The sequence below is a fragment of the Enoplosus armatus genome, chromosome 20, assembly GCF_043641665.1.
Source record: "Enoplosus armatus isolate fEnoArm2 chromosome 20, fEnoArm2.hap1, whole genome shotgun sequence".
NCBI lineage: Eukaryota > Metazoa > Chordata > Actinopteri > Centrarchiformes > Enoplosidae > Enoplosus > Enoplosus armatus.
The window spans coordinates 5966609-5978518 of record NC_092199.1 but is presented as its reverse complement, the minus strand read 5'-3'; the positions used below and the strand labels follow the sequence as shown (position 1 = coordinate 5978518).

The following is an 11910-nucleotide window of genomic DNA, read 5'->3' as shown; positions in this document are numbered from 1 at the left end:
CGGGCGGAGCGTTAGGGAGGCTGAATGATAGATTGGGAATAACGGTCGATTGTCAGCAGCAGAAGAAGGATGTTGAGGAATTTAAGCATGACCGTCTTCCAGTTTCTGTTCATTCTAGGGGGAGGTGCAGGGTCTTATGATGCCTCTCCGAGCTTCCCTAACCTCTTTCGTTCTCCGTACTCCATCACTCAGTTGCCTTCGGGCTTGTGTAGTTTGTGTACACTAAGGCACACTAACCCCTGCCCCCATAACCCATTTTACCGTTTATATAAGGCCCTATTCCATAGTCTTCCATTTCAACAATAACATGTTGCTAATGCTCTCTAATGTTGTTTAATGCTCCATAATACAGCATAACTGCCTGTTCAACTCCCTTAAACTCAGTCAAGTTAACCCACCAGTGTTGATATGAGGAAATTCTTGGAGACAGTGGATCAAAATCAACTCTGAGGGAATTTAGCTTTTTGCCGTGTAGAAAGATGTGATCGGTTACGGGAAAGTTGAGTGACAGGAGTGTGTGCAAAGAGCATCTACTGCCTTTTCTAGGCTTGACCCCTGTGTGAGCTTGAGGCCACCATGCTTTCTGCACATTTTCCTCTCTCATAGCACCGTACTAAATCATTAATTTACTTTCAATTTCTCCGCCACCAAATATCCACACGCGCGCAGTGCATGTGAGTTCATTGTTGCAACATGTTTAAACGTTTAACTTCTGTCCTCTTCCCGTCTCTCTGAACTCTCTAACAAACAAACACATCCTTCCTGCAGCGGTGTTGTGTATTTAGATTTTTATGTGTGTGTTTGCAAGCAACGTGCAGCCCTCTGGCTGCTGTGAGACCCACAACGCAACTGGTCCCATGATGGGGGCTGATATTAAGAGGATCAGAATCTGGGTCTGGACTTACACAACAGAAGCATTATAAAAACACAACTAATACAAAGGCCAAAACAATACCACTCTGTGTGGCATGACCCCCCCCCATCATGCTTATTCCCGTTCAGGTTAAATTAGGTTATTTAATGATCATTAGCTTCAAATCCATTGACACAATTCCAGGTCAGGCGAGTTGACGTGAGCAGGATATTGCAGACATGTTTGTTTGCTGTTGTACATGTCGATAAACAATGTGTCCACCTAAGCAACCACATTAGTCTATGAAGAAACATTCAGAGGTAAACATACAGTACAAATGTTTTACGTAACATAGAAATAATGAAATTAAAGCAGAAACTATAAATAATGTTTAAAGGTTATTAATTGCAACCCTGGTTCTATGAGCACAGACAAATTCCCTAACAGGCTCTACGGGCTTGTGAACTCAACTCTGTGGAGGGCATTGAAATAGTGAAATAGTAAGAATAAAATACAATTTTCATGGCAGGAAAAGCATAGGATTTAGTAGTAACATTAATAATGGCTCCATTCCTAAAAAAAAAAGCGTGACATCATTGTTGGGTGTGGTTACAGGTGCAAAGCAACTTCTGTCTGACACAACTGAGCCAAAATCTGACTCATGATGTCTAGTGGTGGTCTGCTTCTAGACATGTTGTTGGGACTGGTGTTTCAATGCTGGGTATGTGGTGGTGTAGAGTGTAGTATATCTGATTCCAAGATTCAAAAGCTTTCTGTGTCTTTTAACAGCAAGGCAGACCAGACTCCCTCCTTTTTGACTGTTGATTTAAAATTCCACCATCCGGCTGTCGTTCCCCACCAATACAACTTTGCCACTCAGGAGTTGCTGCGAGTGTTGGGGGGAAAACACATCACTGCATAAATCTCCAGCAAACTGATGGAGTGAAAAGGGTGAATGTAAACCTCTTTAAAATCTGTGGAGGTAAACCAGTTGCCCAGTAGCTTTTTCAGAGTGTGCATACAAAGGGGCATACAAGCAATGCAGGAGTGGATGTAGGTCCAAGATATGACTCATATCTCTGGTCTTTATTTTCCAGGAAATAACAAGCATAGAGCCCTTTCTTCCTATTCTTCATAGGGACTACTAAATTGTACCCTGAAGAAACTATTTCTGTCCTTCATCGAAGAGGACAGAGTGTTCTTTTTTTACACTATAAGGGTTGTGGATCGAAGAACTGGAGCCAGATCTGTGATTTTTTAAATCTTGTTTTCGTACTCAGAAGAAGACAAGAGACACGCGTGGACTGCAGTCAACTGTGTTGAAAGTTTTTTATGTGACAGCTGTGACAGTGTCATTTCAGACGAGACACCGAAGATAACTGACATTTAGCAAATCTGTCTGGGAGTGGGACAGCAGGTCAGACTGTGGGACTGGTATCACAAATTTCCTTGAAACCACGTCTGGGGTCAGTGCAGTCATATCTCGCTGGCATTAGGACATAGCAACCAGGCTAGAAAGCTAGAAGGAAAGAGGTGAATTGAAAAATACAGGGCAGGTCAGTAAAATAAAATATTGTTTGTACATTTGTTTTCAACTGGACTGAAAGAAACTAATAGACCGTGCCAATTTTGACCATGTTGTCTAATATTTCCACAAACACTTGCTATAATCACAACAAAAATCTACACATAGTGACTTTAAGAGCTGAGAATCTCCAATATGGCCACCATGTACTGTGTTATATCACTAAAACCCGAGAACAGAAGCAGTCACACGCAGCTGAAGAAATTCACATATGCAGTGACAACTCTGGTGCACACATTTACCCAAACAGGCACACAGGTGGAGACACTTCAGGACATCTGGTTCAGCAGATACTGTAGGTGTCAAATACATGCATTGTTTTCTCTTTCCCCCTCTCTGTACCAGCACCTCTCCCCTACCTGGAGTCATATAAATACACCTGTGAGAGGGCTGGGAGGCTGTGCAGGTGTCAGACAGATAAACAAAGCTGACAAATACACACAGATCCACATTAGTGGCTTCATATACACATAACATAAAGTCTACATGCATCTACATGCAAGATACATAGATCTGTGTTCCCAGCCTGTCATCCAGGTGGACTCAGAGGTATTTATAGAAGTGAACCACATCGACATCCTCCCCCTGGATGGATGCAGGGGTCAGGGGAGGTCAGGGGAGGTCAGAGATCTATTTACAACAAAAACAATAGCAACTTCCCCTTTTAGGTTCCTTTAGTACAAAGGAATTTACCAAAAAGGGGGTTTCTTGTTAGTTTTATGCTGCTAAATTCAATTTGTTCTCAGCTCTGGACCGGTATGTCGAGGAGCGACCTGTTTTAAGTATTGTATAAATCATGCTAATGTGTAATTGAGTCATTACCATCCCAGCATTAGAGAGGATTTCCATAAAGCAAGCAGTGTGGTTTGCTAATATAGAAGTACACATGGGTGCTGTTTGACTCCAGGAAGCTGGATTAATGTGAGTAATTATTAGGACAGATGAAATAGAATTATCAGGGACTTACTGGTCATGCTGGCATACTGGTGTTAGATATACCAGCTATTAAAACACTGTGTATCACACCCAGTTGGTTGAGCCAATAGCATTTTCAAAGTTTCAACATTAAAGCCAAACAATTGTTCATACTATTACCTTAAAAATATAAGGAAACGTACTGCACCATTGATATTTATAACACATTAAGCAGAATATGAGTTCCTATCAATTTGGTTATGTAAGGGAGCTGGCAGAGGCCGCAGGTAAAGTCTGACACTAGTAAGCCGCTCTGGGACCTGGAATCGCTCCAGAACAACCAGTTCAACAACATACCAGCGCTAATGTCAGAGTTTCTAGGACACGACAGCCAACATAAACAGAGTTATCTGTTCTCCTTGCGGTCCACGTGGTTGATCCGCCTAATGATACAAAAAAGTAATCAAAAACAGTAATAAATCAAAAAGAAAATATAAAGTTAATGCATATACACATAAAAATGTACAACTTTAGAACATTATTTGAATCTACCCAGGTCCTGCATCTTGTGCTGCATGATTCTAAAACATTTTGTGTTTTTACAACCAAATTTGGGAAATATATATATATATATATCCAAAAATGTATACTTGTAAAACAGGCCTGTGAACAGAGATGCTCTTCTTCTATGTTCCCTAAATGGCCGTGTTTGCATATTGTGCCTTGTGTGGTCTGGGCAGCCATGTTTCCTGTGTTCATGGAGTCTGGATGTTTTCCTTGATAAAAAAAACAAAAGATATTCAACTTGTTCCACAGATGTGTTTTTGTTTGTTTTCTTTTGGCTTTTCTCCACTTTAATTTGTTGCTTATTCAGCCTTAACAGAAGTACAAAAAGCAAAGCATCTCGTGAGACATTAACAGACTGTCCATGACTTGTTATAAATCTGACAGTTTCAGCATGCAGTGTAACATTAGTGTACCTGCAGTTGTCCACCGAGCCTCCTTATGTGATAAATAGATTCAAAGTATCTGCTGTTTTCTCTGTGTGCCCTGTAAATGAGGGGGTGGGAAACAAATGAAAGGACAAAAACAACGTGGACAAACGTTGTGGACAAACAAGTGTCTAATGTGTTGTTCCACTATGAGATTTGTTATGTTTCTTTCTCATTTATCCAGATGTTTCCTTTCATTTGTCACCTGTCTGTATATCTCCGTCCAGAATCTGAACACTGTACATTGTTGATTTCACTCTCTCTGTTAAGGTAGAACGACAAAAGAAAACACTGCATGTAAACCAGGCAGTATTTAGGCATTTGCCCTATTAAATATAGTTTTTATGATATATTTGTGACATCCGAGAAGTTCAGTACGGTGCACCACACCCCTGACACGAGCTACACCTTGCTGATGTAGTTATATACAATAATTGACAGAAAAAGAGGATGCAGACAAACAGCACACAGGTTCTATGAAACGAGGTAACAGGTGTACTACAGCACAGTACAGAACGCGGAAATCTTAATGTGGCACAGATCTTTCACGTGATCTCGTCTGCATGAAAATATGCAGTTGGTCTTGTTAGCAGATGATGAAGGAGGGAGTTGGTACTTACACAACAACAGTGTGAGCTACACTGAGTGAAACTAAACCCTTTCATGTTACTTATACTCTTCAGAAAACATGACAGAAGCTACATCTGCCAAAGGTGAGTCCGTAGAGTAACTCTCACACTGTGAATGAACAACGATTTATCAACAGTCTTTCTGTCCTCAAGCATTTGTTATTTTCATGTTGCTATTTCTGCCTCACTTTCTCTCTGTCAGAGCTGCATGTTGTGCTCGTGGGATCAAAGAGCTCCCGGAAATATCTGGTTGGAAACATTATCCTGGGAAGACAGGCGTTTGATCCGAGAGATGTAACGTCCCGTTGTGAGAGGGGAGAGGGAGACGTGTGCGGGCGAAGAGTCAGGTTGGTCAATGCCCCCGGGTGGCTGCGAGGATATCGCCTCTGTAACACATCCGAACTTTTCAAGACAGAAGCGATTCTCAGCGTCACTCTGTGTCCACCTGGACTGCATTGTTTCATCCTGGTGATTAACGCTGAACAGCCATTCAAAAGTGTATACAAGACGGCAACAAAGGAGCACCTGCAACACTTTTTTGGTGACAAGGTGTGGGATCACACAGTAGTGGTCTTCAGCCACAGAAGCCATCTAGGCCACAAAACCATCGAGGATTACATCAGGAGGGAAGGGGCGCCGCTCCTGTCGCTTCTAGAGGCCTGTGGTAACAGATATCACGCTCTCTGTGATGATGGCTCAGACAACGACGTGAAGGTCAAAGAGCTGCTTGAGAAGATTGACGCCATCGTGGCAGAAAACAGTTGTTATGAAAGTGACAGCTCGCTGATGCAAAGTGTTCAGTCGAAGAGGAAGGAAGTGGACAGAAGAGCTGAGGAGCTGCGTCTGCAGTCGCACCAACAAAGGCAGAAGCTCAGAAATCTGCTGACAGGTCAGTTGTCTGATTATATAAGTGTATGTTTAAAGAAAGAAGTCTTGGGTCTTATTTTTGTAGTTTTGGCCTTCATTCCTATCGGTAATAATAACATTGTAGTCAACATAATAATTGCTGAGATGTGGGGACATTGCAAATAAAGCCCAAAGGGGCAACAAACACCAGCTGTCAGACAGGTTGTAAAAAAAAAAAAAAAAAAAAAAAACAGGTCAGCAAAACCTATTTGGAAAAGCAAACAAAGGCAAACAGTAAATTATTACTTAAACTGTCTGTTGTAAACATACACCACACTTTACAGACTAGAACTGATTTGAGCATGGGAGTTAATTCTTGACCTTTTGGGAACCCTTTAATTAACAAAATGAAATGAATACGGCCCAATTCTTCCCAAATTACAGTGTAATTGCTTGGACTAACAATCGAGTACATACTGATAAATACATGTGGCTATAAGGAAAGATGGAGGGTAACAATCTGACAACTTAAAAATAATTTATATTGTAGGTATTTTTAAACCAACAGGTACCTTTTCTAATATCACGGTGTACAGTTTGACCTACTGAAACTCACAGAAACACTTGACTTGTATATTATATATATTTATATACACACACCTATTTTCACCGTTAGTTCAAAATAATGACAGTGTAAATTGGGAAGGATTATGCTGTACGTTGCGGGCCGTATTGCGAAGAGTTACCAAAGATCTAATCTCAAAGGTCTAATTACAAGTTTCCAGAGCTTTCAACCACATCTAGGCTAGTCGCAGGTGTTGAGTAGACGATATGGCTTTAGATTATTTATTAGAAATTAAATGACTACAAAGAGAACATGCAAATTGTAATAAAGACGTGTCACATTTCTAACAGCCGTCTTATTACGTAGATCCAGGACACAACCTGAGAGTCCTGATGGTCGGGTGGGTGTTTTCCGGTAAGAGTGCCATCGGGAACAATCTCCTGAGTGCTGAGGTGTTTCAGTCTGGTGACAGAACGGTGAAAGCCTTAAAGCGAAGTGGCGAGGTGGCTGGAAGAGAGGTCGTCATCGTGGACACTCCTGGATGGTGGAAATTCTTCCCAGCGACGTTTACCCCTTTGATTTTGAAGTCAGAGATTTTAAAAGGGGTGTCTCTGTGCTCGCCATCGCCAAATGTCATTTTGCTGGCGGTGCCGCTTGACACGTCATTTACTGATGAACAAAGGAGAGTCACAGAGGGCAACATGAGGCTACTTGGACAGAGAGTGTGGAGACATGTTATTGTGGTGTTTACATTCGGGGACACTCTGGGGGACAAAACTATTGAGCAACACATTGAAAGTGAGGGAAAGCCTCTCCGCTGGCTTATTGAGAAATGTGGAAACAGGTATCATGTCCTGAACAACACGAGCGCAGCAGACGATCAGGTGACTGAGCTGCTGGAGAAGATGGAGGAGATGGTGGCAGGAAACAGCTCTTTTTACCTCACAGACACAGATGATCCACACCCGGAGGAGCACACGAGTGACAAATCAAGCGAAAACAAAGATGAGAACACAACCAAGGAGATCACAGAACAACTTCTCATCGAATGGGATCGCAGGAACTGGGAAAAACACTTTGAAGGAAGTATGAGATTACCACCAAACTGTACGTATCCAAAGACATCTTTTCAACACTATAATTTCAGTAGAACAGAATAAACTTTATTGTCACACTTGTTTAAAATCTACCAGCATGGGGATACTTTAGAGCTGTTTGTTCTTTATATTGTTGCACAAAGGATCCCTTGTATATCTTTTAGGTTACGAGAGGCCTTCTGATCAACATTATGACCTTCTTTAGGTCGACACAGGGCTGTGTCTTAAATCAATTCTTGTTTAGCGCACTATACTGTATTTACCAGTATAGTTTAAACGGCTTGGAAGCTGCATCATTGTACACAGAGGTCTTTGGGTTTTGGACTGTTGCAGAAGCAATTTGAAGTCGTCACTTTAGGCATTTTGGGCACAATTTGTTTTACATTTTATAGACTAAAAAGTTTCACTAAAAAGTGAAAATTAATGTTATTAGTTACACCTGTGTTTTTCCTGCTGTGACAAAGTATTAAAGTTTAAAGAGAAACTAGTAGAAATGATCCACTGTTACTTTCACATTTATGATTTACCAAGTTCAAGTCGACACAGTAGTAGAAGTAGTTTTCTTCCCTCTCCTGTATCAAGTCTAACAAGTTCTCTGCAGCCTTTCACCCGAACATTACTGCACAAACCATCATCTAAAGATCCATGCATTACATTATATTCCAGCAGTAACTGTATTACTAACATGCTTACTGTATTTTCTAACTAGTGAGTGATGATGAGCAGAAGTCTGAGGCTTCAGGAGGAGAGGAAGAACAAATGGAGCACCGACATGAAGATGACCACTCTTTTGGTCTCAAGGTAGCGAGTGAAGATGATGCAGGACCACTGAACGCGTGGATGAGACTGCTGGAGAGAGAGTGGAGCAGACGAGAGGTGGCCATGGAACAGGCGGCTTGGATACATTTCTACAAGCCTGCCTTTGCCGGTGAATAAACCTTAAAATAGTAACTTCAGCCTGGTTCAGTTTTGTGTTGCTTTAATATTCGGATTCTTTTTTTTTTCCCCCACCGTAGACTGGAACGCCACCTCCGAGCCAGATAGTGGTCAGGTGCTGAAATCAAGAGAAAAAGTAACAACATGGCTGAAAACCCAACATACATCATCTGGGTACGGGACAGCTTCTATCACCAGCTGGAAATCAGAGGTAGAGGATTAAAAGAAACATTTTATGGAGGGCTGTTTTTGGCCTGGGCCAGCTAGGCGGTTGTACAATTAACAGTACAATTAACCTAAATAGTGAACTTAATAACTGCAGGAAGTTTGTGTAAAACTAGCAATTTGTATAAAATTCTGAATAGACTATTTCCTGTGGATATTGTATCAGATGATTTTTCCTTATGTTTTTAGGAAGACAGTTCTATGTGCGTATAATGATTTTCTTTTCATTTCACTATCATACGTACGTTTTCATAGTCCAAGCAGCCTGGCTTTATAATAAATATGAGAAATAAATTATAAAGTAACCCTTAAATTTAGTTGTCTTCACAGAAAATCATTAAATGCATGTATATGACCGCCGGTGGAGCTTTGGCGACCCAAGTTGGGAACCACACTTTCCTTTTTTAAAAAAAATAAAACCCGTGTTCACTCTGCTCTAAACACCTGATACTGAGAGAAGACTACAGGCTGTAGAAAGACACTGGGGACTGATGCTCACTGTCATTTCATTAACCTGCTGGCTGCCACTTATTTTGTGACCCCGCGGTTAATTTGCTGTGTTAGAGTGATGAATGAATAGCCAGGTTACTTATGTTCCATACAAATATCGATCCACACCAGGAGACTGATAACTGGGATACAGATGGTGAGTGTGTAGGTGTGCAGGTTAACAAAAGGAGAGCACTGATAAACAATGATCCACACGTTGAAATTACAGTAAAGTGAGCTAAATCCAGGTAGTTTGATTAACAGGTGTCGCCTATAATCCAGATGTTTTTTCTCCTGGGATGACAGCTGTCTAAAACACCCCACTGTGCTCCTTTAAAACTGTCCACGCAATGTTGTGAGTGATATATGACAGTAGCTTCAGTTTCAGTCAATTATATGACATCGAGCAGCAGTGAGCAATGCAAGCTGTCGTTATGCGTTTATTTCAGCGACGTCTTGCAGGTGAACCACACTTCTACAGTCCTGCTGACAGAAAATACTTTATGACACTGTACAAAATATCATAGGAAAGAATATTTTCTTAATGCAGAGCTGTACATACCACTGTAGGTCGTATAATGGGGGAAAAAATGTAATTAAGATAAGTGTTGGATAATAAAAGCTCAGCCCTGAAATGACAGAGGCTGTCTGGGACATGAAGGAGTCAAAGAGGTTCCTGCACAGATGATCAGTTAGCTGGATAATGTGAGAATCACACAGGGATATTAATAATTAATAATTATGTCCCATATCATAACCTGAATATGATTAAAACTAAGTCGTAACAGAGACTCAGTGTTCATGTGAAGGTGCTAATTCACAGATGATGTTGATGACATGACGCTGACCAAGCTGAGGTTATATTTGAAATAATAAAATATTATATAACAGGTTATAATTGTTATAAAATGCTATAATGGAAAGACCTGAGGGGCTCCAGTGGACGTCTCGCCTAGAGCACCGAAACAGCTCTGACTCTAACTTCCTGTTAACAATTATTTTTGTGTGTTACATTACAGAACAGCCTTATTCTTCAGTTAAAATATGTTCCAGTCTAACAATGACAAAATAAACAAAAAAAGAAGCTTTAAAACTGTATCTCACATTCATTTTATAACATTTTAAGGCAGCTTTTGACCGGTGACTGAGACAATGCAGTGCAGGCGACAAAGGAAAAGCTTAAAAGATAATGATAAGAAGATTAAACTCTTCACTCAGTCCTGGAAAGTTTAAGAAAAAAAACCAATTCTCTCAGTAGTGAACATCAAAAACAAAATGTTGCAAAGCTCTAAGGTTTGGACCAACAGGATTATGGTTACAAAACATGACTTTAATTTGTTTTTGAGGCGGTTTGCTCGCTCTCATCACTCAACACTCACACACTGTTGAAGGATTTTCCAGAACCTGTTTTTTTTTATCTAGCTATTTATAATCTTTTTAATCTGTACTGCAGGGCTGCGTGTTGAGGTGGTGGAGGCAGTGTACGATGTGATCTGTAGGCTAAATACTGGGAAGTGAGATCCTGTAAACGTCTAAGAACAACTCTTCTGTGCCTTAAACCAGCGACACAACGCGGCAAAATGTGGCAGATTTCTTCCTTCCTCCACCACTGCATGCATTAATAACCTCAGGCAGCACTATAAAGATGTCTATACGCTCCTATAGAACCACTTTGATGAATTAAAGTTGTTAAGAGGTTATGGTGAAAAGCACAAGAATAAATGTTTCTGTATGATGGGCACTGTGTATATCCACCTCAAAGACCACTTTTAAGAGGAATTGTCATATAATGTAATGAATATGAAACACAAACATCACAGACAGGAAGGGAGGGAGAAGGATGAAAGATGAAGAAGATGAGAGAGCAGAAATGTGGAGAGGAGCATCAAATGGAGAGTGACGAAGAGTTGGGAATCCTACTGAGGCCCCTGAGCTCATCAGCAGGACCGTCTGAGGGGATTAAATAAACCAGGGATTACCAGCAGAATGGCAAAATGGGATCTCTGTTTTATCAGAATGAACGTTAATCCAGAGCAAAAGCCTATACATCCCAGTGCCAGAGTGGCATATATCTATATCTATATATCTATATATATATCTATATATATAGGTGTGTTTTAAAAATAGAGAAAGACAGAAGAGGCGGGAGGATAAAGACAAAGGAGGCAAAGGTAGAAAAGAAGAAAAAAAGGTGATAATAGTTTCTACATATACAACATCTGTTCCTTCTGCGTTCAGTCGCAAGCACCTGATAATACAGCCTTCCTCCTTTGACATGCTCAGTAACATTGTCTGTAATGTTGTCACATCTGAAAGATGATTGACTTAAATCAATTTATTTTTGGATTCTGTATCAACTTTTGCCGAGGCTCGTGGGTATCGTAGTATTAAGACCAGTCAGACATGACTGGTGGACAAAACACAATTTTTCAGAAACAAAGTTAAAATGATGAAAACTGGTGGTCATACAGCGTAAAGGTATAGAGCCGTAACATGTCCACGAGAGTCCTGTGTGTCTATGTTAAGTAACATTGAAGATATTGTTAAGAAGAAGTTGTTGGGAGAGAAAATACAGCACTCCTTTAACAGACAGGAATGTCGTAGCAGGCTACTGTCATTCGCTGCTACGAGTGACATGTAGAACTGGTTGGGTAGCATTTGAAACTCTATTGTGTCACTAAGTGCATTTCTATCCACCTGATTTTATGCGCATTAAAAAACAAAAGTGGAAATGGCAAAACATTTGAAACCAAAGTAAAAGTTTTTACGCTTGGCTGA

At 40.7% G+C, this 11910-nt stretch overlaps 1 protein-coding gene across 1 annotated transcript; it reads left to right on the top strand.

The window, feature by feature from the left end:
• Positions 1 to 4980: 4980 nt before the first annotated feature.
• Positions 4981 to 10890, top strand: LOC139303223 (GTPase IMAP family member 8-like). Its single transcript, XM_070926964.1, has 6 exons — positions 4981 to 5058; positions 5177 to 5863; positions 6752 to 7492; positions 8192 to 8410; positions 8499 to 8629; positions 10586 to 10890. The coding sequence occupies exons 1-6, from the start codon at positions 5034 to 5036 to the stop codon at positions 10622 to 10624; spliced, it is 1842 nt and encodes a 613-aa protein (XP_070783065.1). The 5' UTR covers positions 4981 to 5033; the 3' UTR covers positions 10625 to 10890.
• Positions 10891 to 11910: the final 1020 nt, after the last annotated feature.

Bases quoted from the DNA above. Each gene is read 5' to 3' on its own strand.
- LOC139303223 (XM_070926964.1), top strand. From the start codon at position 5,034: ATGACAGAAGCTACATCTGCCAAAG. The intron at 5,059-5,176 runs GTGAGTCCGTAG...TCTCTCTGTCAG, and splicing joins AGAAGCTACATCTGCCAAAG to AGCTGCATGTTGTGCTCGTG. The intron at 7,493-8,191 runs GTACGTATCCAA...TTTTCTAACTAG, and splicing joins TATGAGATTACCACCAAACT to TGAGTGATGATGAGCAGAAG.